The following is a 25,716-nucleotide window of genomic DNA, read 5'->3' on the forward strand; positions in this document are numbered from 1 at the left end:
AACCTTTATTTATACAGGTAAAAAACACATTGAGCCCCAAGGGCTCATTTTCAAGTGTGACCTGTTCACAGGCATACAACATCCACCACAAACAAATACAATACAAAACCTGGCCTACATAGTCTAAAACTAAACTAAAACTACATAGTCTAAAACTAAAACTAGTCTAAAACAGTCTAAGATAATCTAAAACTAAACTAAAACTACAAAACCTAAAACTAGACAGCTAAAGAGCTAGGGACAGGGAGGGGTCAGTAATGGGCAAAAGGGAGGGTCAACTTAATTGCAAGAACAAATTATAGACTCGCACTGTATGTCTCTCAGCAAGAGCTTGAAACTGGAAAGAGGGATCAGATGAGACAGTTTCAGACTCTGCTGTAAAGAATTCCAAGAGGAAGGGGCTGCAAATGAGAACGCCCTCTTGCCTTTTATGGTCCGGACCAAGGGGATGGAGTATGTGATGATGTCCTGTGTGCGAAGGCCGTAGACGGATTGCTTGCGTGACAGGTGGTTAGAAAGGTAGGAGGGGAGCAGACCAAGGATGGATTTGTAAATGAAAATATACCAGTGAAGGGTTCGGCGGATAGAGAGAGATGACCAGTTAACCAGAGAGTATAGCACACAGTGATGAATAAGGGGTTTACAGCCTGTTATAAACCTTAACGCGCCATGGTAAACTGCATCCAGATCAGATGTTGAAGAGAGGTAGCAGAGGCATTCATGTACAAGACATCACCGTAGTCCAAAAGTAAGTACTCTAAATCCCTGTCTCCACTGGTAAGGTATTGATTCAGTTCTCGGATAGCTTTGTAAATGGTAAATGGACTGACTTATTCCAAAGCGCTTTACAATGGCCTCTCATTCACCCATTCACATACACATTCACACACCATTGACGGCAAGCTACCATGCATGACGCCGGCCCACTCATTGGGAGCAATTTGGGATTCACTGTCTTGCCCATGGACACCTCAACAGGTGGCCAGCCTGGGTTCGAACCGCCGATTTTAAGATCTTTAGACGCCGGCTCTACCTCCTGTGCCAGAGCCGCCCCTTTGTGAGTTTGCTGCATCTATGACTACGGTATTTGTATGTGGCACACACTTCTTAGACATCGAGGGCAGCTTTTTGACGGGGTATGTTCTTCATGTTACCTTTGAAGCCTCCATGATGATCTTGTTTATCTTGTCCCTGTCAAGGCCCTCCATACCAGCCTTGTTGTCATTAAGGGCCATTCTGGAGAGGAAGCCAACGCTGTTGGAGGTGGAGGTCCCTCGGGTCTCCATCTTTTCAACTGAAGACTGCACTGAATACAGAAGCCAAGACAACGTAGAAAACCATTAAAGTTAGGTAGGTTGGGTATCTAGATTAGGTAGATTAGACTGCATTTCCTTAATGCAAATTGTTGACACTGCTTACAATAAGTAAAGAATGAATATCAAGTGGCCACCCTCAAAGTTGACATGTAGCTAGCTATGTTTGTTGAAAAGGGATCTACTAGAAAAGAGACTAGTTAGCTACATTCTGGTACCTACATCGTTCTTCACTTGTCTCAAAAAAGGTTGACAGTCGTTTAAACTGGTAACTTTACGAGAGGCTTCTATAAAAATACATTGACAGCAGTGGACAACAGCTGGTTAGCTAACACATTCCTCATTTGATATACAGTAACTAAACACGACCTCCTTACTTTAAATAGACAACAGCTATGGATAGGTCCTACCTACTGAACAACAATGTCTTTACTTTAGTGTTAAAGTGTTTCAAAGTGTTTACCCGTGAATTTACACTAAATTCATAAGTTCACCAGTCTCTCGTCTTCTCTCTGGGTTGGCACCGTTGCCTCGACAATTTTCAAATTTTTGAATTCGCTTCCGCATGCTGCGTCATCCTGGGAGGGCGGGGCCTCTTTGTTTACGGATGTAGAGCACGTGCCATGCAGATAAACAAAACATAACAAACTGACACACGGTAAGATTTTTTTTTTTTTTTTTTAAGTAGTATGCCTAGTAATCGTGTTAAATTAATCTTAAGCCAGACAAGTCGACATATGTGAGTACCAAATGTATGTTAACAAATTAATAAATAAATAAATAAATAAATAAATGCAATTGCGCAGCTAACTGCAAAGCTGTAGCGATGTTGAACAACCCGCAGCCAGCAGAGGCCAGTAGCAGGGTTTGGGTTCAGGGGGGGTATTCCATCAATGTCGCTAAAGAAAAAATCCTGGCTTATTTTTGATAACTCTCGCGAGATCCTATCAGAATATGCCTGGATATTTTTAAGAACTCTCGCGAGACTTATCAGACTAAACCTGGATTTTCTTTTAGCACTGTTGATGGAATACCCCCCGGGTCGGCCCCCTCGCCTGGATGACAGAGACGCACACAGGATCAGCCAGCTAACCCTCAGCAGCTCCGACGAGGCCGCCTGTGAAAGGAGGATTTTGTGGCCGTTATTCGTCCGTGTGGCTTGGGGATTTGAGGATATGGCGCATTTTTCATTTCACCGTATCGCTCGTTAGCCTCTAAGCTATTCAAATATCAAGCGACTCGTTTTACGCCGTCTTGTTGTAATATCGAGGCAAAACCCCCCGCAATAAGTTGTCGATTTAGCTAGTCGCTCCTCAGTTAGCATTACTAAGAAGATTGCAGATCGCTTGACTGGGCTGGCTGATCTCCTCTGATTGTAGCGATCTCATATCTCAGCGTATTGCTACAAAGCTGTCGCAGTAACTGATTCAGCGACTTCAACCGGGAGAGATCGTTTCTTCATTGTTTTGTCTTTTGATTTAGTAGTCGCCACCATCACAGAAAGAAAGCTACCTACCTACTCAACTCTGTCTGTACCTGTCCAGTCCAAACCCCTAACCCTAACCCCTACCTACTCAACTCTGTCTGTACCTGTCCAGTCCAAATGTCGGAGAAGAGTTCGACCTCGTCGGGCTCAGATGAGGATGTGGACCCCGAATCTGGGCAGCCTGTTGTGGAGCTCGGTGGTCTCCTGAGCAAGGTTAGTCCAGCAACACTGATGATCATTTTATATAGATCTTTTATACTTTATATAGCTAGCTGTGTAATTAATAGTGCTGCACTCAAGAAGTTGGTTATGTGCTGTGATTTGTACTGCAGCTACTATCCCCCTGGGCTGTCAGTCTTTCCTTCTTAGATTACTGTGGTTCAATGTTTTTTTTAATCAATCTGCCACAGGTAACAAACTGGGCCCAGGCTAGGTGCCAGTCATTCAGATGTATTATTCTCTCACCAGCAAAAAAGTAAAGTCGTTGGCCTATCAAACTATGATAGCCAATTCTCACAGAACAGGGGGATATTGTTGATGGGTGGGTACCAATGACCTGCCTGCCATCTTTCTTAATCCTCTGAGATTGAGTGGAACCTAAAGACATGATGTCAGATCTATTAACCTATTATTATTGTTATTGTTATTGTTATTATTGTCATTGTTATTGTTATCACTCATTATTGTGCTTTGTGAGGTTTAACCGGTTCTCTGTTTATGTTTACAGTGGACCAACTACATCCATGGATGGCAGGACCGGTGGGTGGTGTTGAAGAACAACACTCTGAGCTACTACAAGTCAGAGGATGAGCGGGAGTACGGCTGCCGGGGCTCCCTGTGTCTCAGCAAGGCTGTCATGACCGTAAGTATGGCTGAATCTAGCTTTGGTCCAGGGCATAATGTACATGCTGACGCTGTGTTATGGAAAAACCCTGCCACATTCAACACAACATTATTGGCCTCTTGTCTATCGTCAATTGTTTAGTGACTATTGTCAATATATATCAATCTACTGATGTTGATAGGCTGCTGACAACCTGTTCTTTGTATGTGCAAGGGTCTAATTTCCCCAAAAATACGAAATCAAATAGACTATTGGCTTCAAAGCAGACAAAGGTGGACTGGTTTTCATCATTTTCATGGGTCAGCGAAATATCTTAAGGCTACATTGATCCACCTATTTTGAGAGATCTGAGCTTCTTGCTTTGCTTGGGTCCATATATCTCAAAGAGGTAACCATTAACCACTTATGAGGCAGTTAGTTCACAGTAGGGGATCGAGAACAGTGCTTTTATTAGTCAAGTGCATTCTTACACTCCAAAGAGCACAAATCCTGATTTCCCCAGTCTAATGTAAGCCACATACTGTTTAGGTTTTGCATTCTTTTACCTCTGTTTCTGACCATTTGAACTATATTCCACCTAGGCTTGCCTCCCGTTGGTCAGATAAGATGAAATCCCACACCCTGGTTAAACATTTTCTTTTCTCTCAGAGAATACGGTGGTCTAGTACAGGTGCCAAACAAATGGTATTATATTTGCACTGCGATAGGATTAAATGACTGAAATTGGATTTAAAACCACAGTATGGGCTCTCACAACTTCCCCTTAAAAGAAAGCTTGTTTTGTGCTCTTGGGAGGACATTACTTCCTCTCTATGGAAATTGAGAAAATTGAGAGGACTACCAGGTTTTGTAATTGCGTTAGATTTAATTAACGACACACCCACTTGATGACACTGCCACTTGATGGCTTGTTAGTGAGAGCAAAAGACCCAGAGAGTTGCAACCAACCTCTGTCTTCTTCTTACCAAATATCCCAAAGCTGTTGACAGACTCTTCTGTGGTATGAGGCCTGAGGAATGTAGAAACTAACCACAGCTTCACATCTTGCTTCAGGACAGCCAACGACACACACACACACACACACACACACACACACACACACACACACACACACACACACACACAAACACACACAAGTGTGTTGATATTAGTTCAGGAAATTGTCAGAGAATTCTTGCCTCAGGCTATCGCTCAAGATGATATTGTGAGTCACATCATGGCAAATGTCTGTGCATCTGCCATAGGTTCCATAACTGACAGCACAAGTCAAATATGCTGCCTTTCAGGAGCTTGAATATCTTATTCTTGCTCACTCCTCTTCGTTAGAGTGCAGCTTTACCAACACCTCACCCAAGACCCATATCCCCTTTTATGATAACTTTGATTTGTAATTGCTTTTCAAAACACCCAAGGATACACTTCTACATGTATCTGATGAGGTAGCAAACACAGAATTGGCATTTGGCACCCAGTGGTCTAAATCAACTCTAAATCAAACAGTGCATGCTGCACACTGCTCCTGGTAAAGGGAGGAAGGTTGTAAACTGTATTAAACTGTAAACTAGGGTTTTATGGTCCGTGTCTGATACAGCCTCGTGCTAGAGTAGTTAATGTGTTCCTCAGAGTCCGGAAGAAGAGATTTTCTTAAGGACACACGGTTGGTAGGTGTTCTAAGGTCAGTGTTGTGGCATTGGCTCTAATGGTCAAGGCTAGGATTTGGGGAGGATAAGCTTATCCTAGATCTGTGCCTAAGGACTACTTCGACCGAGAGCTGGTTGATGTCGTTAGGAGGTTAAAGAGAAACCACTGGCCCATGTCGAACCTCAGAAGTTAGCCTCACTGGTGAAATTAAACACATTGGGCCCTATTATGCACTTCATAAGTCTTAAGCAATAAGACGAGGCGGTAGATCTAAACGTAAGACGTGGAGGCGTGGTCAAGGCCACTTTGCTATTATGCGTGCGGTAGTGGGCGCCTAAAACCCGGCGCTAAGCAAAGAAATTAGTCATGGGTGTGTTTTGGGCGTCTTCTCAATCAACCCAATCAGCGTGCCAGGTGCCATTCCCTTTAAGAACCGGCTGCGTTGAGTCATTAGCGCTATGCTATTATGGAAGTCCTAAGAAGGAGGTCAGCGCGCTTCTCTGCCTCTCCCTTCTGAAATAAAGCATTTATACTGTGACCGTAATTGACGTCTTGCCGTGGAGCCACGTGCGTGTTCATGTGTGCCCACATGCATGCGCAAACCGCGGAGGCGCGCTCGTGTTTCAAAACGTGCATGAAGTCTAAACTTAAGAACTTTTCAAACCACTTCTTAGCGCTAGGAGCAAAGTCAGATCGCATAATAGCAGGGGCGCCTAGTGCACTTCATTAACATATGAACACTCCCACAATGAGTAATATATGCACGGGAGTATAACGTCTTATGTGTGGGCGCCTATCGACACAGGCATAATAGCAGTAGCGCGTATGAAGCGCATAATAAGGGTGGCGGTAGGTCTTAACTTGGCGGTGCGTCTTAATTAAGACTTAAGACGGCAAGTTAAGAAGTGCATAATAGGGCCCATTGTGTTTGGGTCTATGAAGGCGATGTTGAGTGAAATTTTAGAGGTTGGCATTGGATTTGTGTGTGTGTGTGTGTGTGTGTGTGTGTGTGTGTTTTGTTGTCAATGGCAACAATTAAAGCATGGAGTTGCATTAGCCAATGTTATTAAACGAGTGCAGCATGAAATGTTGCCAGACAACCTCTATTCTGAGTGTGGCAGAGGAAATCCTAATAAGAAAATACCCTCAACTGCCTTTAAGAATCCACTGCTCTGTGATCCAGAGTGTTCTGTCCATCTCAGCACTGCTACGACCAAATCCTGATCTTGGATGAAGCAGCGGAATTCCTTGTACACGTGCTCAGATTCCTAAAACGGTCAGGGGTAGGGCGTGGAGTGGGGGAGGGGTCGGGTGGGGTTGGGTGGGGTGGTGTGTGTTAGGTGGGGAGAAGGCATGAGGTTAAAGTTGAAGATGAAGCAAAAGAAAGGAATGCGGGAGACATTCTTGTTTGGATAGTCAATGTTCTCTGAGGGATGCCATTTGTCAGAATTCAGCATATGGCATCCCTCAGAGTTTTTTATAAGAATCCCCCATATTGAATTCTCTATATGAAATACATATGTGACAGCAGTTGGTGAAACCGGGAACAAATCGTCAACCGACAGACCATTCTGAATAATGTTAAGAAATGTCAGCATTGTTGAAAATCAACATCGTTATTGAGTGCCATGCCTCGTTAATCCCAAATCATACATTTGATTAGGGGGAAAAAAAATATATAAAAAATATAACGTTTTATTCATCTACTTTTTGGGGTGTTTTTAAATAAAGACGTGCACACAAAATGAGTGTTTATTCTGAAAAGGGGAAAAGAAGTGTCCTTGGTGCTGACAGGCCTGTCTTGTGTTGGTTGTTCATAACAGCTGTGCGTCCATTCTCTCTCCCTGCAGCCCCATGAGTTTGATGAGTGTCGCTTTGACATCAGCGTCAACGACAGTGTGTGGTACCTACGGGCCGAGGACCCTGAACACCGGCACCAGTGGATCGACTCCATCGAGCTACACAAGGTTTGTGTGTACGTGTGTCTGTGTGTGTGTGTGTGTGTGTGTTTGGGCGCACAAGGTCTCTAATTTATTTTCTAACCCTCTCTTTCCATATCTTCCATCTATCTCTGTCTCTCACTTCCTTGTATCTCAATGTTACCCGTCACATGCATGGCTCTCTTGTTCTCCCCAGCTCAGATTACACAGCCAGGAACTGGACTGAGAATTTACCTACGCTGGCATACATGGATAGCTGTGTTTTACTAGCATACTACTTAGAATGAACCCTGTTTCAATATCCTGACTGGCATACTACTTAGAATGAACCCTGTTTCAATATCCTGACTAGCATACTACTTAGAATCAAGCAATGCATTGGGCACATGCATTCTCTGTAATATGCTTGTTTGGATATTGTAACATGGCAACAGATCTGAATCTGAGAACTGTTGAACTCCGATATGTCTAGAGAGTTAGGGTCTGGTATCTAGCAATGGGGGAGAGAGGAGATCTGGTATCCATCATTGAGTGCACGGATGCCCAATTCCAAACTGACCCACTAGCTTAGCTCCTATGCCTCTAGGCATGCTTTTTCACCAAATTGTTCGTACAATCTATCTATGAGAGGGGCTAGGGATCTGCTATTGGTCAGTATGGTGGGGAGAGAGGAAGGCGATTATGGAATGTGGGGTGGAGTCAACAAAGAGTCTTCACTTTGTGAATGCTTGGGAATTTTGGGAGTAAAGGGGCTGCTCTGAGGGGTGTCTCTCATCAGAGAACCGACAGCCTCATGTGGTTCACACACGGGTTGATGATGTGTGAAGAAGAAAGACACACTTAAACTTGTGTGTTTGTGTGTGTGTGTGTGTGTGTGTGTGTGTTTCTTGGGTTGTTAAATGGAATGCTTTTTGTGGACGGGAGGTGAATAGTTGTTATTGGAGTGTGACTGACCGCAGGACTGTTAAGTGTGTGTTAGAGACAGTGTTGTGCTCGGTCGGTCATGCCTGGACTGTGACCTATAGTAACTCCCAAGTCAGCCTTACACACTGCAGCAATGAATAAGTGTGTCTGCACTGCCACCATCTGGGCTATGATGGACTAGTGGTCAGTTTTCTTGGATGCCCACCCAGTGCCTTTGGCTGTGTTTAAGTCACTTACAAGTCAGCTTAATAAATGTTTGAAACCTGTAGTATATTAAGGTTATAGATTAGTCCTTTGATGGTCTTAGTACTAGGTCTAGTTAAGACCTGTAATTAATTAACATTTGTATGAAAGACTGTCAAATTAATTCAGGTTTTTAGTTGGGGGGTTTTATCAGTAGACTATCTATGGTTATTGTTGAGATACTGTCTTGTTCTCTTACCCCATGCTTTGTATTGGGGGTACTGCTGTGCTGGTGTGGGTGGGTTGTGGTTGCCCAGTGTGGTAGGTGATATCGAGCAAGACCTCATCTCTGCCTATAACACACCAATCACCTCCATGGATGTAAGTAGAGATGGACAGACACACACAACAATTAATGTGTTGCAATAGATGATTAAAGTGTTGCTGATAGCCTTTGGGGGGGCTACTGACTACATTTTAGGGGTTCATCTTAGTTAGTTAGTTAGTTATAGATAGTTATAATTTATAAAGTGAATAACTGGTGGTTTTCTTTGTCACATTATCATCAACCACTGTACCTCGATTGAAAAGATAACAGAGAAAGAGAGAGATTGGCTGAAGGTTAGTTAACTTAACCTGTTCAACACAATATTTTGAGTTGTTTCGATTTAGAAGCACATAGATTAGCATTCTGGAGAGAACAAGTCTTAATGTCAACTAGAGAAAACAACACAAAGGGTAGGCCGCCTACATCATTTGCATAGTGATAATGGCATGTTGGTTACCTTGTTTGTTTTGGGGTAAAGGTGTTTGTGAGTGGGTTGGGTCACGCTAGACGGATGGGCATTTTATTGCCCTCAAGTGCGGCTTTTGTTAAATAATGCATGTGTTGTTAGCCAGACATCCCACACAGTTGCAAATATGAAGAGGTACATTACACACCACACACTCTGTGCACACACCCACCCACCCACTCACACACACACACACACACACACACACACACACACACACACATACACACACACACACACCACACACTCTGTGCACACACCCACCCACCCACTCACACCCACCCACCCACTCACACACACACACACACACACGCACACACATACCCGTACACACACCCATCTCTGGCCTATACGACACAACTTAGCCATGCCTTCACTTAGAGGACCATTCCAAATACAGGCATGAGATAGGGGGTGGTAGAGAGGAGGAGGAGGAGGAGGAGGAGGAGGAGGAGGAGGAGGAGAAGCCCACCACCTATTTTTCAGTTTCTGCACCCCCCCCTTCTCAGATAGGTTGTTGGCACAATCCCCAAGCTGTATTGACCCAGATGGAGGGAGAGAAGAAAATACAGTGAGAAGGGGAGAGGAGATAGAGAGAGGGAGGGGGGTGGGAGAGATGTGTATTAAGAAGCGCAAGAGCGAGAGACGACACGATGGCGTTCCAAACAGAGCCTGCTCCCTGCTAACCCCGCCCTGCTAGCTGACAACCAGCTTAACACGCACCCACCCACTCAGAAGCTCTCATACACACACACACACACACACACACTTGTGCAGTACCCCGCTGTGCTCGCACACACACACACACACACACACACCCCTTAACACAACCCACCTGCACTCGCATTGACTTTTCCTCTGTCAAACACACACACACACATGCTCTCTCTCTCTCTCTCTCTCCCTGACACACACAAATACACACGGCTGCTGGCTCATGACGGGAATGGATGCTGTTCAGCGGTGCAGACAGCAGGATGAAAAGGCTCCTCATGTCAATGTGTGTGTTTGTGTGGTCTGATGTTGTTTGTGCTGCGGCACACGGGTTGATTTATGTGTGTGTGTGTGTGTGTGTGTGTGTGCGCGTGCGACGTGCGCGTGCGTGTGTCCGCGTGTATGTGTCTGAGTGAAAGCGGAGCTGCTTCATTCCCTCTTTGCATGGCTGGTCTCTTAATCTGCTTTTCCTTGCTCTCTCTCCGTCTGCTGATCGGCCAGCGCCTCTCTCCTCTTCAGGACCAACTGGACCGTTAGCCTTTTATACTCCCTTTCCCCCCCTTTGTTTCCCCTCCACCCTTCATTTACTCCATGAGGTGAACCGAACTGAGCCTGCTGCTTTTCTTCTTCTTCTCCTCCTCCTCCTCCTCCTCTTCCTCGTGTTCAGTGAAGTGTTCTACAGGGCACTGGGAATACTGGATTTCACACTGGGAATTTTCTTGGAATATTGGGAACGTTTGGGAAGTGGGAGCAGCGGGGCCATGTTGAGGCCAGCCGCCTGCCGTCAGGACTGCAGCAGTGTCCTGTTCTGCTTTGGCTGCTGGAATGGCCGAATGGTGGGCTTTTAGCATGTTAGCATAGTGCTAGCTCTTAGTCAATTGACCTTTTTGATGGCATATTAGAAACAACAGCTGGTTGAGGTCCAATCTGTCTCTGCACCTGTGTTTGTTAGCATGCTAGCTGCCCACAGAACTATGATGGATTAATGTTAGCGTTAGAATGCTGCATGCCACTCCTCACCATCATTCACTTTGTCAAACACGAGCGTGTGTGTGTGTGTGTGTGTGTGTGTGTGTGTGTGTGTGTGTGTGTGTGTGTGTGTGTAAGTAAGTAAGTAAGTAATCCAGTGTTAAAAGTGAATAAAATCTATGTTTCTATGATTGTGTATGCACTGGGTGGTGTGGTACCATATGCATTTATTTATTATGTGTGTGTGGGTTACCTATTAGATTAGATTAGATTAGATTCAACTCTATTGTCATTGCAGAGTACGATTAGTGATACTCGGGTTAGCTGTCACCTGGATTAGCTTCTCAAGACTCGCTGATGTTTCTGCTGCTCTTGTTCCTAGTCCTAGACATGTTGCATCATGATTGAGTGACTCACTGCTTACCGTTGGAAGTGGGACAAACAGGACTAACTTGCAGTTGTGTGTGTGTGTGTGTGTGTGTGTGTGTGTGTGTGTGTGTGTGTGTGTGTGTGTGTGTGTGTGTGTGTGTGTGTGTGTGTGTGTGTGTGTGTGCGCGCGCGTGTGTGCGTGCGTCAACTTCATAGTGGTTTTATATCCCAGACACTCCTTTGCTGTTTTCGCTCAAGGCCTACTGTATATTATAAACTGTCAATTCTAATGACCGAATGACACACTCACGAGCACTCCCTCGATAGGCTGGGATGTGTCCAGCACTACTCCTTGGCACCAGGTTGGATGCACTGCCACTGCCTAGCAGAAAGACCCTCACAGAGTGACATTCCATAGTTGCCACACCTGTCCACTGGGGCATGGAAGTGTGGTTTTATATTAGATTCAACTTTATTGTCATTGCACACAGTACCAGTACTGAGGCAACGAAATGTAGTTTGGCATCTAACCTGATGCAGTGCAAATAGTGGCATAGTGCAAAAGACATAATAATGTAGACAGTGCAAGGTATTACAGTATAGGTATATGTCATATATAGTATAAGTAAATTAATATAAAAGTGAATATACATGAGATGAATATCAATATGATATGTACAGCTATTATATGTACAGTATGATATGTATAGAACAAGGGCAATAGGTCTTATTTTCAGTTTTTAAATGATAAAAAAAAGGGAAAAGGACACTCTGCAAAAGTTTGGGAACCCTTTTGGATTATTCTTTGTTACCTTTTGAGAAGATGATTACTAAGGCCCAGACCAAGGTGATTTACTCTTTAGGGCTTTAATGAGTCAGGTGAATATAATTCCAGGGTTGAACTATATATTCTGAAGTACCTCCATGCCTTCTAAAGTATCCGACTGTGGTGGCTGTTGTCTGGTGTTAAAAACCATGGGTTCCTCTAAACAGTTGTCCAAGGATGTCCAATGCATGGTTCACTTCCACCATCAAATGAAAAAAGGGTGAAGCATTTGTAGAGAAGAACACTGTGCCAACTGTTAAGCATGGAGGTGGATCCATTATGCTTTGGGGTTGTGTAGCAGCTGGGGGCACAGGCAATATTGTGAGGGTGGAAGGAAGAATGGATTCCACCAAATATCAAGACATTCTAGAGGCTAATGTTCGAACGTCAGTCCATAAATTGAAGTTGAAGAGAAGCTGGGTATTCCAGCAAGACAATGACCCGAAGCATACCTCAAAATCAACCATGAAGTACCTCCAGGAAAGACGAATTAAGATTTTGGAATGGCCATCACAGTCCCCAGATTTGAATATTATTGAAAATCTGTGGAGAGATGCTGTGCATGCAAGAAGGCCGAATAATATTTCTGAGCTAGAGGTGTTCTGCCAGGAAGAATAGGGAAAAATTCCCAAAACAAGAATTGAAAGACTTAGCTGGCTACAGGAAGCGTTTGCAAGCTGTTATAGTTGCCTGAGGAGGGCGTTACAAAGTACTAGCTGACAGGGTTCCCTAACTTTTGCACAAGGCCTTTTTCCTTGTTTTATTATTTTGAAACTAAAAAGTAAAAAAAGTAAAATAAAAAAGTAAAAAAATACATTTAATCTTGCATTAAAAAGTGATGAAATGTGTCATGTTTAACTTAACCATTTAGAGTTTAGGTTTGCTTCTTTTCACTTAGATATTATTTGTAAAAGCCATTTTGACTAGGGGGGCCCACATTTTTGCACCCCACTGTATGTAAGATGTATAATTAGAGACTAGTATATAAATAAGGTATGTGCATTGTACAGCCTGTCTCTGTCTGTGCAGCCTGTCTCTGTCTGTGCAGCCTGTCTCTGTCTGTGTAGCCTGTCTCTGTCTGTGTAGCCTGTCTCTGTCTGTGTAGCCTGTTTCTGTCTGTGCAGCCTGTCTCTGTCTGTACAGTCTGTTTCTGTCTGTACAGTCTGTCTCTGTCTGTGCAGCCTGTTTCTGTCTGCAGCCTGTCTCTGTCTGTACAGTCTGTCTCTGTCTGCAGCCTGTCTCTTTCTGGACAGCCTGTCTCTGTCTGTGCAGCCTGTTTCTCTTTGCAGGTTGGTTTCATGTAATGCATTACTCTCTGTGCTGATTTGATCATGGAAGAAATGCCCCTCTGCTGCTTTCTTTGACTGGTTTTGTGATGCATTTCTTTATTAGTCTCAACAAAGTGGTTAATGTATTCCTCCCTTGCTCTCGCTTTACATTTCTCTTCCCATCTCGATCCCTCCCTCCCTCTCCCTCTCTCTCCCCCTCTCTCTCTCTCTCTCTCCACTCCCCCTCTCCAGGCTGAGTCGGGGTATGGTTCAGAGTCCAGTCTGAGGCGTCATGGCTCCATGCTGTCCCTCACCTCTGCTGCCAGTGGCTTCTCCGCCACCTCCACCTCCTCCTTCAAGGTAAAGCTCCGACAGTCTCTACAGTTACTATCAGTGCATTCACACAGTGACTTGAGTTTGATGCCCTAAAGATAGACTTGAACAAAGTTCATTATATGATACGTTTATGGGGGTGTCCACCACGTTTGTATTTGAATGCCCATGGGCGAGGCAGTGTTTGATCCGGGCCATGCCATTTTACCGTGTTGACCCTCTCAGCCAGATAGATGGCTCATTAGCAAATAGCTAATTAATTTAGGAAGACACACTATAGAAGTTTAATTGCCTATTGTTTACCTCAGATTTTAGCTTGTATTTTCATACCCCTATGATCATTAGTTTAAGGCTTACAAACTTTGGCCAAAAGTCTGCACTTATGGAATTTGCTGGCTTTTTAATTTTATTTTTATTTTTTACTAATTGGCATTATGGGAATTATGTAATAATTCTGACTAATTAGGGGACACCTTTTGGCTCAAGAGAAGCAAAATCCTCCATAATGTAACTTTAACACACTGAAGAGCTGATAAGAAGTGTTTGCATCGTGCATCAAACGGAGTCTGTAAACGATTTCCCTCTCTCCCCCTCCTCCCCCTCTTTGTCTGGTGTTGGATCAGAAGGGCCACAGCCTACGGGAGAAGCTGGCGGAGATGGAGACATTCCGGGACATTCTGTGTAGGCAGGTGGACACGCTGCAAAAATACTTTGATGGCTGCGCCGACGGCGTCTCAAAGGATGAGTTCCAGAGGGACCGAGGTAGCTAGCTAGCTAACAAACATGGCAAAGGAGGATTCTCTCTAGGTCCTCCTCCGCATACAGTGTATTTCACTTAGCACAAATGAGAGGCAATGGCTAAAGATTTTTTAAAGCATTAAATTATTATTAAATTATCAGATCAATACCTGCTTGCCTGTACACTTTGTAGTGTGTTTAATGTTAAGGAATTGGGTTCTATATCACTCTTGTCTTGAACTGGCCATGTGCATTGTAATTGAAGTGGGGAGATGTGCCCATACTTTGCAACATGATCTCCTACCCTACAGAGTACGTCCTGAACATTAAAAGCGTGCTCTCCACTCTTGTTTTCAGTGGTCGAGGAAGACGAAGACGACTTTCCCACGACCACACGACCCGACGGGGACTGCCTTCACAACAACAACGGCAGCAAAGAGAAGCGTCAGTCGAAATGATAGAGCTCGATTAGGCTAAATAATAGATCAATAAAGTGGAACCCGATTGATTGTTTAATAATGTTTTCTTCCATTTAACCCCCTCCCTCCCATACCCAGTGTTCCCCCCGGCCAGTCCTAAAGGTATCAACGGTATTGACTTCAAGGGCGAGGCCATCACGTTTAAAGCCACCACCGCCGGGATCCTGTCCACCCTCTCCCACTGCATCGAGCTCATGGTCAAACGAGAGGACAGCTGGCAGAAGAGAGTGGACAAGGTATGACATAACAGTTTCCCAAAAACAACCTCCCTGCCGCGTCAGCTTCATGAGCACTAAACAACGAACGGTCTGGTGTGAGTGAAACTGAGATCAAACCAGTCTTTTCACCTGTCAGTGGATGTAATAAGGGAGTGTTTAAGCCCCTAATGTGCTGGGACACAATATGGAAAACCACCTGTCTGTCATCTACAGAGGCGTTGAGGCTCTACTCAGAGGCGTTGTGTTTGTTTGCCTAATAAGTGGAGACCGCCTGCAGTCTCACGCCTAGGTTCAGGAATGGCATTGTGTAACAGCTGGTTCTGAATGCAATTGTGTCTACCCTTTGTAAGAGTTGGCACCTCAAGTGGGTGCGTCAGAAAGGAGGGCTGTGTAGAATCGGTGGTGACGAGTGGTGAGGATTCCGTTGTTGCTCCGCCCCCATCTGTTTTTCTTTTTTAGACTGAATTCCTTGGGGAGACTATTATCCCACAGTTGTGCAATGGACATCTTCAAGCCATTCAATAGACTTGTTTTCCTTAATAGGACCTCTTGTTCAATCAGAATAGAATCAGAATCAGAATTATCAAGGGTCTTTCTCTTTCTTTATTGGCAATATCCTCTCAGCCCAAGGTTTTGCCGGTCTCTGTAGGCATTTACTCTCTCATGTACGTCATAGCCACACATTAGAAAATCCTTGGAACCTACTCAGCTCTTGCTGCAAAACCGGTTCTTCCAATTTATCTTTTTCTCACAGTTGTTGAATCCACCCAACCCCGAAAAAGGAACTGACTAGGAACTAGGAAGAGCCTTTTTCGTTTGTTTTCTTTACTACCGAATTGAAACTACTGCTACTGGCTGTGGTGTGGGTTTGTTTGTGTGTGTGTGTGTGTGTGGGTGGGTGTGTGTGTGTGTGTGTGTGTGTGTCTGCTCTGTATGTAGAGAGAGAGAGAGGAGGGAGGGAGAGAGATTGAGTCAGGGGACTCGAACACAGCAAGTTAGGGGGACAATGACCGCCCGGACGTCGTGGTACAATCTGTCTTTCTGGAAGCCTTCGCTACACTGGGGCGCAGACGTCCTCGGGTATGACACGGAGAGATGGATCCCCCTCCAGACCTGCAGCCTCTTCTTCACCGTAGGTCCCCGTCTCCTCTGCTAACAGCTCCGTCTCAGCTAACGGACCAAACAGCTGTCAGTCTGACACCGTAGACCTTTTACTCGCCTGCTTCTCTCTGGTTATTGACTTCTGCCTACCGCTTTTCATTCCGACCGGTATACTGACTCGAATCTAGTCAGTATTTTTTTTACCCATTATGGAGTTCTTGCTTATGAGGTTACGCAGTTACGGTGTTGTGTCTTTTTACGGTTGGTTTTTAATTCTGTGTTAAATGTGACCTAGTTGCTGTTGTTGCTGTTGTGAAGCTTGAGGGGAAAGTTTTGAGTTGATTAGATCCAGTGTGCCTATTGTTAGCTTAAGTAGGCATTGTGCATTGTACATGATGGTATTAAGAGGTGCCTTTGTTTTACGACCGCTATCTGGGTGACGCAGGCCAAGCCCCTCAGGCCGGTACACCAGGTTTGGTGCACCAAACTGGGACATGGTGGGCTAGAGTAGTGTCCTCCCCCCTCCTGACATGAACATAGCCTTGGAGGCCACCTGACAAAGGAACACTATTGTTTCCAATCTTTTTTGTCCTATTTGCATCTGGTGGAGTATGACACCGAGGTAAAACCTGTTTGAGCAGTGATCAACTGCCGTGTGTGTGTGTGTGTGTGTGTGTGTGTGTGTGTGTGTGTGTGTGTGTGTGTGTGTGTGTTTGTGTGTGTGTGAGAATGGCATGTACAGTTAGGAAGGTTTATTCACAGTTTCACCTTGTGTGGCTTTAACATGATTGTGTGGAGGCACATATGAACATGAGTTGACCTGAGTGCGTGTGTGTGTGTGTGTGTGTGTGTGTTTTCAGGAGCTGGAGAAGAGGAGGAGGGTGGAGGATGCCTACAAGACAGCCATGAATGAACTGAAGAAGAAGTCCCACTATGGAGGCCCAGACTATGAGGTAAATGGATGAAGGAATACAGTGACCTGCATGTGTAATTGGATTTGACAGAACACACCTGACTAACCAGAAACAGTATACCATAACCAGAAACAGTATAGAGCTAAAAGAAGACAAAATGCTTCCTCTTTCCAATATTTCCTATGACGTGCCAAAACTGTTGTGACACTTCCGCTGTAGTGATGGTAAATACCGTACCCATCCCAACCATGAGTCATCGTTGACTCAGTAAGTGAAAAGAATGCTAACCATTACCGGTCAAATGCTTACCTTATTTCCTCTCTGAGTAAACAACGATGGGTAAACTTCTGTAAGTATTGTATACCCAAGGTTATGATAGGCCTATAGGTCCTGCATGACATCCATTTGTCTTTGGGATTCTCATTCTTGAAAGTCATACAGTTCATAATGCTTGAGGGTACTCAATGTAGTACACATCAATGTAGTTCTGCTTGAGGGTACTCAATGTAGTACACATCCTCATTTGTTGTGGTGCTTTTGCATGGTGTTTGTATTATAATAGGAGGGGCCCAACAGTCTCATCAACGAGGATGAGTTCTTCGACGCAGTGGAGGCCGCCCTCGACAGACAGGACAAGATAGAGGAGCAGGTACGACGCAGTTCAACTCCTCACCCTCCTGGCCGAGGTTGTATCAAGAGCCCTGTTACAATGCCATAGATGTTGACTTATCCTTGGGGGGTCAGAAAGGGTTGTATAGAGTAAGCAGTATGTTGGAAATCGGAAAGCCAGGGTGTATAACTTCTACCATGTAACTTCTAACAAGCCAATCCCTTTTCAATCTGGGAGGGGGAAGAAACAGTGACGGGGGGTTATAATGCATTCACAGGGACGGACGGACGGACGGACGGACGGACGGACGGACGGGGGTTATAAGTGCGACTTTAGAATTGCAGACATGCGGACCTTTTCACCTGACGGAGTCACATATGAGTGTTGAGTGGGAGTTTTTCCAGATCTGTCTTCCTCTCATACTGAGCTGTGCTTCTCTGTCACTCAGTGCCAGTCGGAGAAAGTGAGGATACCTCGACTGACCCCTGTGCCCCCTGGAGACGCATACTCCACCATCGGCACACACAGATTCGCCACCAAGGTACGTGCACACCACACACACACACCACACACACACACACACACACACACACACCACACACACACCACACACACACACACACACACACACACACCACACACACCACACACCACACACACCACACACACACACACACACACACACCACACACACACACACACACACCTTGACATCCATCTCCTCTCACTATGACACTGTTCCACTGCAACAAACAGGCCAGCACATGTCCTGGGGCCTGCACATATATACTCAGAAAGATGCCTAAGGTCATGTGTGTTCATGTTTGTCTGATGTTGATTTGGGACTTTCCAACATGGGATATTCTGCCTACAGGGTCTTTCCCTTTTCTTCTATGGTATTTGTGTATATTTATCTTGTAGGGTTATTCTTGTCTATGGTGGTGTTTTTGTGGTTTATTGATCTCTAACAATCAATAAGTCGTCAACGATCCCTTTCATGTTAACAATTAAGCACTGAAAAGTGTGACATCACTCTCTCCTGGTCTCGTGTGGTGCTGCCCCTTGTCTCATTCTCTCTCCTTCTCTCTCTCTCTCTCTCTCTCTCTCTCTCTCTTTCTCTCTCTCTCTCTCTCTCTCTCTCTCTGTTCCCTCCCTCTCCCCTTTTCTTTCTTTCTTCCTTTTCTTTCCTCTGTCTCCCACATTTTCTTTCCCCCCCCTCTTTCTGCCACCTCCTCTGTCACTCCCTTTCTCTTTGCTTCTCTCTCTCTCTCTTCCTTCTCTCTCTCTCTCTCCTCCACCCTGTAGCCCCCTAGCTGTTCTTCCTCCCTGTCCTCCGTTGAACTAGTCAGTGCCTCAGATGATGTTCACAGATTCAGCGCACAGGTACCGTATGTGTTTTGAAGCGTAGAGCGCCACCTGCCTCCCGGTAACGCACACTACGCTACCCTGCACCCGGCTGCCCGAGAAACTGACTGCATGTGAATGACCTGTAGAATATTACCTTCAAACTGGGTTTGAGAACATTCTAGTGTTTGTCCCGTGCTGAGCTCAGGTTCAGCCGAAGCAGCATGACTGGACACCTGTTTGTTTGTTTGTTTGTTTGTTTTTTATCTCTCTCTCTCTCTCTCTCTCTCTTCATCCCATATCCCCACCCACTCCCTTCACCCCCTTCTACCTTCCTCACTGCATGAACCCAAGCAAGATGCACCAGAATGTGTCCTGTGTCGGTCTTGCACTCTTCCTTCTTGCACAGTGACACTGAAGAGGCCGTTCTTACAGTAGCCTCTAACATCGTATCAAATGATGGGACAGCAGACAAGCTGGCCCGCTGAAGACGCGTCTCTGTCTGATGTTTCTCTGATCTTTGTTTCTCAGGTGGAGGAGATGGTCCAGAACCACATGACCTACTCCCTGCAGGACATGGGCGGAGACGCTAACTGGCAGCTGGTGATTGAGGAGGGCGAGATGAAGGTGAGAAGCCTAGAAAATATACAACCAGTAGAATGGTGCCCCGTCCAAAGTCTCCGCTATAGGTATACCGAAATGTGACACGTTCTAGGGTTTTGGTCCGCACTGTCGACATCCGATTTAATGTTCGGACTTTTCTTTCGAAAAATGTGAATACATTTCCGTGTTGTTGAAAATCAATGACACATCGCTAGTCAACTAACACAGCTTGTTTTGTGAGCCTGCTAACAATGTAAAGTAGTGTTATAGTTAACTAGGTAGCAGTGGGGATTACTCACCTCACCGAATCCATTGCATTGCAGTATTTTGCCTTGACTAATGAGTTTGTGTTGTGATTCTCAACAACGTTGAAATGTATTTCTGTTTTTCAAAGTAAAAGTCCCAACATTTTGATTGGTGCCGACATGCGGACCAAAACACTAGAATGTGTCACAAATGTCTCAATGTAATATAAGTCTGTGTATCCTATATTGCATCTATTGAATCTGCATGATGGTGTAATTGTGCTCCAACAATGGCTTCTGAATTTGAATGAGTTGAATTGTATTGAATGTTTTAATTGTGTGTGTCAGGTGTACAGGAGAGAGGTGGAGGAGAATGGGATCGTACTGGACCCTCTCAAAGCCACACACGCAGTGAAGGGGGTCACAGGACATGAGGTGTGCCATTACTTCTGGGACACGGATGTCCGCAACGACTGGGAGAGTGAGTCTGCCTCTTCATCTTCCGTCATCCTCATCGTCGTCATTCATTATGTTGTCTTCACAAATCATCATCATAGTTATACTCGCGTCACCACCGCCACCACCACCACCACCACCACCATGTATTGAATTATAACGTTACTGAATAGTCTTCTCTGTTCCTCTCTCCCTCCTCCAGCCACCATTGAGAACTTTAATGTAGTGGAGACGCTCTCAGACAACGCAGTTATCGTCTACCAGACACATAAGGTAATCAATCAGCTCTGAGTGCTCTGAGTTCAGTGGACTCAGATATAGGATCCTACTGATAAAAAAAAAATCAATAAAAGAGAGAGAATTGATGCATATTCATGGCAGGTTTAGAAATAAAATGGTTATGAAGTATAAATGAATGTCTTCTTTTCACTGTCTACTGCTAATCTCTTTTATTAAGCTTTTTTTTCAACCTTAATGGTCTTTGCCCACTGAACCCCTTACATTCACTTTCTTGGTGTTAGTTTTTTGATTGACAACCAATGGTTGTGTTCCAGAGAGTATGGCCCGCCTCTCAGAGAGACGTCCTCTACCTATCAGCCATCAGGAAGATCCTCGCGACCAATGAGAACGACCCGGACACCTGGCTGGTGTGCAATTTCTCTGTGGATCACGACAACGCCCTTGTAAGTTGACCTAAGGGTGTGTCAGGGTGGCCAATCAAGTCCTTGCTCCCTACCCCCCCAATACACTTGTAGATATGAAACATATCTGATGGGAGGAAGCAACAAGGTGTCTAGATGGAGTTTCCCTCGTACGAATACCAGGGGAGGCCAGTGGAGGTCGAAATCATTGCTCATAGTAATGCATGGAATGAGGAATGGTATAAAACAAGGTTACTCTTACCTATCTTTTCTTTCAGTTCTAAAAGAATGGGCTAGTGGGAGCGGCTTGGGGATTAGATGTACTGTGTTTCTTATACTACTGTACTGTGTTCCTGTATTGACCTACTCACCTGCAACTTCCCCATTCTCCCCTCAGCCTACCAACCGGTGTGTCCGTGCCAAAATCAACGTGGCCATGATCTGCCAAACCCTAGTCAGTCCACCAGAGGGAGACAAAGAGATTAGCAGAGACAATGTTCTATGTAAGATCACCTACGTAGCCAATGGTCAGTAACCTTTTAACTTTTTCAACTTTTTAACTTTTGTTATTGTCATTGTTTTTATCTATATTGTCTGTAGTAGCTTGTGTCTATATTGAGATTCTATATACAAATATTACATACACTGTATACAAAGAAGCAGTGATGGTTAGTAATAGCCTGGTTATGATGAGTAATGGTTTGATACAGTGGCATAATATCATGTTTTCTCTGGGGGTCCCTAGTGAACCCGGGAGGCTGGGCCCCTGCTTCAGTCCTCAGAGCGGTGGCTAAGAGGGAGTACCCCAAGTTCCTCAAGCGCTTCACCTCCTACGTCCAGGAGAAGACCAGTGGCAAACCTATCCTCTTCTAAACACTCACAGGTAACTGGCAAACCAAGCCCATTCTTTTATGAACCTAACTGGCAACCCATACCCGTCTTCACGGATTTCTAGATCATAGTAATGACCATTGTCAACCCTCTGGCAGACTTTTTTTTTTCTTGTAACTTACCATCTCCCTTCTCTATTTTCTCTTTAGATGTTGGAAAGCTGACGATTATCCTGAAGAGACTACATTTCCCATCATTCAAGGGGCTCTCACTGACGACCACATTAACCTGTCGACCGGAATGTCTCTTCAAACGACATTACCGATGAATCTATCATCCAGAATGTCCTAGATGCCATTATTGTATCAAACTAGGAAAAAAGACTGGTATATGGCTTTAATCCATCAATCAGTTGCTAGCCATCGTAGCCACAACTATGGCCGAACATCATCAGAGCTGTCCATAGATATGTATTTGTATATAAATTCAAGAATTTCTATAACGATTTTTGAATCGACGGAACCAATTTTTTGCTTTTTGTAAATTGTTTTGTACATTTCCGATGATTACATTATTTTCGACTTATTCCTTTTTGTTTGCTTTAATCACTGAAAGTCACAGCCTCTTGTCATGCTGCTAATTTTTGCTACAAAAAGAAACGGATAGAAAGCGTTTGATAGCCTAAAGTGACTTCCTCCTCTCCTTGACTCCTGTCCTTCGTTTGCACTGATGTGGCTGGGTTGGAATAGGGGTCCACCATATTGCTTTGACCTATCTTGTGTTGTAAGATCAGTGTAGCTAAAGGAGAGTGGACTGGGTGAGGATGCCACTTTTGTGACTTGTGATGCAGCCTGAGTACAGCTGTCCCTTGCCTTCTCCTCTCCTTCTTGTGAAGACCTCTGGTCTGATGGAGGGAGGGAGTCCAAAGCTTTGAACACTTTGTTTTGCTGAAATCTCTATATTTCTAGATCATTATTGCTGTAAAGGAGCACTATGGATGTTCATGTATTGTACAGAGACGTAGATAATGAGTTTACTTGTGAATGAAATGTGAATTGACTGTCAAGGGCTTGAAAATATTTTGGGGGGTAGCAAACTGGAATTGATTTGTTGAATGTGGCCCATAAACGCTAAGGTTTGGAGTGTTGGTCTCCGTTGATGAGTTTCCCTCCCCACTCCTCCTTGTGATGTCCAAGTTTCATATTGCTTTTTGACTGGCTACAGTCTACAGATCAGCTAAGGTGTTAGAATGGGGTAGCGGGGAGGGGTCGGGGAGGGGTTGTTGTCATTGGGATGGCCTATCCACTTGCATCATGCGCTGTGTCCTTCTCCTGAAGTGTGCTCTTCTGCACTCCCCTACATCAATTTAGAAGGGATGGGATAAACCAAGGCTTTTCGATCTGTGTGGGGAAAGTGCACAAGTGCACACTTTAGGAGAAAGGTGGAGGAATGGGACGCAGGCATATTTTCACATGACATTTCATATCCCAACACACACTGAGCTTTCACCACCCTTCCCCTTTGACTGATAAACCCTCCTAATGCCTTAGACACCCATACAGAATGGAGACATGCCTGGGTATCTCTACCATACTGGATGAGCATTTATAAAGACGCTAGAACAGGGTGGGAGGGGTTCAGCATGATTTGTTACCTCAAGATTTTTATTCTGATTATTTTTTTTCATTTAAAGTTGTGATTTTGCAATCAGGTCTAAAAGGCGGAACTCTGAACCCCCCATCAGCTTCTCAGCCCGAGGGGTCAGAGGTCAGAGAATCCATGGATAAATAACATTGCCAATATCATCAGAGGAGCAACTTGAAAAAAGTAACATCTGTGTGAAGAATGCATTTAGCCTTTTTAATTTTGATATTTACTAGTCTTCGACACGCTTTGTATATTTCTAAGTTGTATGTCTGAAGTCTTATCATTTGCACTAAATGTAATGCAATTGGGACAATGTTCTGTAAATTAAAATCGTTACACTACAGAGGAGATGTTGTTTGTATTGTGGGGACACTACTGAAACGGCGTCCCAATTCTCTATCCTTCTCCCTGATACGTACTCACAAGTGTATACTTCAGGAAAAAGGGTGGAGAACTGGGAGGCAGTTTGTCGCTGTGTAACCCATTCATGTGTTAGTAGACTTTCTACTTCGGAAAACAACTTTGAATAATTAGCAATCCACTAATTCAGTCAGTAATTAGTGGATTGGAACAGTACTGAATATTACAACCCACAAACAGTATATGCACAGACAGATTTCACATTAAAAAGAAAAATATCAGGCCTGTTTCAGCAGTTTATTTCTTTATTCATAGGACTCTATGTATAAATACACATTGTCTTTACATTCAGTGATTAAAATATTTTTATCTTCAGCAAACGGTATATTTCATTGAGATTTCTTTAATAAATTATGACACAGGTGTGATCTTGGAGTTCAAAGAGACAGGTTTGATATGGTCTGCATGAGGTGTCATTCAACAGTTTCTCAGTTGAAATGTCGGCCTACCTGCTACTACTGCTTAGCTTTTTGCAATAAGGAGGACACGCTTGTTCAGTATCAAAGGATATCCTGAGAAAAAATGCATTTTTCAGTCATGACCCATCCCCTTCCCCTCCCCACAAAACTAGTCTCTGCATCAAAACAAAATCTACAAGAACTCCTTCATTGTCTGGTAGCATCTACCCACATGTGCTAGCAATGACATACAGAGGTGTGCATATTATGTAAAAATGTGCATATTCACTAATCCAAAACCCAACGTTCTTCGAGAAAAATAGTTCTTACGGACAGAAATCATAACGAACATCCAAAGTGCCATTTTTTTTTATCAGGAGCGAGTATATCATCGTCTTTTCCATTGTGTGTGCTTCCTCCAAGAAGCAGGAGATCCAATAACGCAGACTATCTCTCCTCACGTCACCAATGTCCAGCAGCCCTTTACCTGCGCAAAGTGTTCTTCTACAGTGTTCCTTTCAACTTGGAGTCAATAGCCACGGTGTTGGTTGTCCACCTTTGACACCTCGCCAGTCACCTGGCCTCGATGACTTCAGAACGAATAAGGAGTCTGTTCTAAAACAGTTTGATATGAGTCCTGGCTTCACATTGGCCTTGGCACTGGTGGTGTACAGTATGCATTCTCCATGACGCCGTTGTACTTTCGCAGGCTGCCAAGATGCCATTTGCCATCACTGTAAACAATCCTTATTTCCAACCACCAGATATAACAAAGCGGATGCAATAACTTTAAATCTCTTTTAAGAGGCTTCTGGTCAGCAGGAAAATGAAAACATTCAAAAGAAATGTATATTTCTATTTTCTATATATACTTTTTTCTAAATGTATATATATATAATAATATACTATATAGGCCATGAAAAAGAAATATTCTACAAAAGAAAAAGTTGGTGGGATTGCTTTGACATGCTCTAAAAAGCGACACTTGATTAGGTCCGAAGTTTATCAAATAGATATGGAATGTCATGTGATTCCAATGAATGTTGATCACTGTGATTCTATTGGTGTCTTCTTTTTATCTATCAGATGTGAGCATCCCAGTCCTTTAGGTTTGGTAACAGGTGGCAGAGAGTGGATCTAGCAGCGCTGGGGGCAGAGTCAAAGGCCCTTGGCTCTGTCCAATGGAGTGTAGCGATTGTCAGATGATTGACATAGATTAAGATGGCGGAGGAAATGGTGGTCCTAAAGACACTCCTCTCACTGAAACAAAGAGAGAGAGAGTAGTGTTAGTAAATGTCTACAGACATAAGAGTATGTGAGGATCACCTTCTCTATGTGCACTAGGTGCATCTCTCCCTATAGTCTTCAGTGCCTTCCTCTCCTTCACCTGCTCTGAGGTAACAGTGGCCATCACGTTTTCCAGTTCCTTCCACATCAACACAGATGAAGGAGAGGAGTAGACACTTT

At 44.3% G+C, this 25,716-nt stretch overlaps 1 protein-coding gene across 2 annotated transcripts; it reads left to right on the forward strand.

Moving 5' to 3' along the window:
* The first annotated feature begins 2,737 nt into the window (after positions 1 to 2,737).
* Positions 2,738 to 24,023, forward strand: LOC308158890 (ceramide transfer protein-like). 2 transcript variants are annotated; one of them, XM_080532600.1, is made up of 18 exons: positions 2,738 to 3,012; positions 3,527 to 3,661; positions 7,135 to 7,251; positions 13,524 to 13,631; positions 14,231 to 14,366; positions 14,700 to 14,786; positions 14,900 to 15,057; positions 17,001 to 17,093; positions 17,617 to 17,703; positions 18,113 to 18,205; positions 18,970 to 19,047; positions 19,540 to 19,635; positions 20,205 to 20,337; positions 20,515 to 20,585; positions 20,867 to 20,995; positions 21,351 to 21,480; positions 21,699 to 21,836; positions 21,994 to 24,023. In XM_080532600.1, the coding sequence occupies exons 1-17, from the start codon at positions 2,917 to 2,919 to the stop codon at positions 21,824 to 21,826; spliced, it is 1,875 nt and encodes a 624-aa protein (XP_080388726.1). In that variant the 5' UTR covers positions 2,738 to 2,916; the 3' UTR covers positions 21,827 to 21,836; positions 21,994 to 24,023. The 2 variants fall into 2 exon arrangements, with proteins under 2 accessions (XP_080388726.1, XP_080388727.1); XM_080532601.1 differs by lacking the exon at positions 18,970 to 19,047.
* The last annotated feature ends 1,693 nt before the right edge of the window (positions 24,024 to 25,716 follow it).

The sequence above is a fragment of the Nansenia antarctica genome (genome assembly GCF_963989245.1).
Source record: "Nansenia antarctica genome assembly, chromosome: 5".
Lineage (NCBI taxonomy): Eukaryota > Metazoa > Chordata > Actinopteri > Argentiniformes > Microstomatidae > Nansenia > Nansenia antarctica.

Excerpts from the sequence above, each read along its gene's own strand:
- LOC308158890 (XM_080532600.1), top strand. The coding sequence starts at position 2,917 with ATGTCGGAGAAGAGTTCGACCTCGTCGGGCTCAGATGAGGATGTGGAC. Across the intron at positions 13,632-14,230 it reads CCTCCACCTCCTCCTTCAAG|GGCCACAGCCTACGGGAGAA; the intron begins GTAAAGCTCCGA and ends TTGGATCAGAAG. Across the intron at positions 15,058-17,000 it reads GGCAGAAGAGAGTGGACAAG|GAGCTGGAGAAGAGGAGGAG; the intron begins GTATGACATAAC and ends GTGTGTTTTCAG.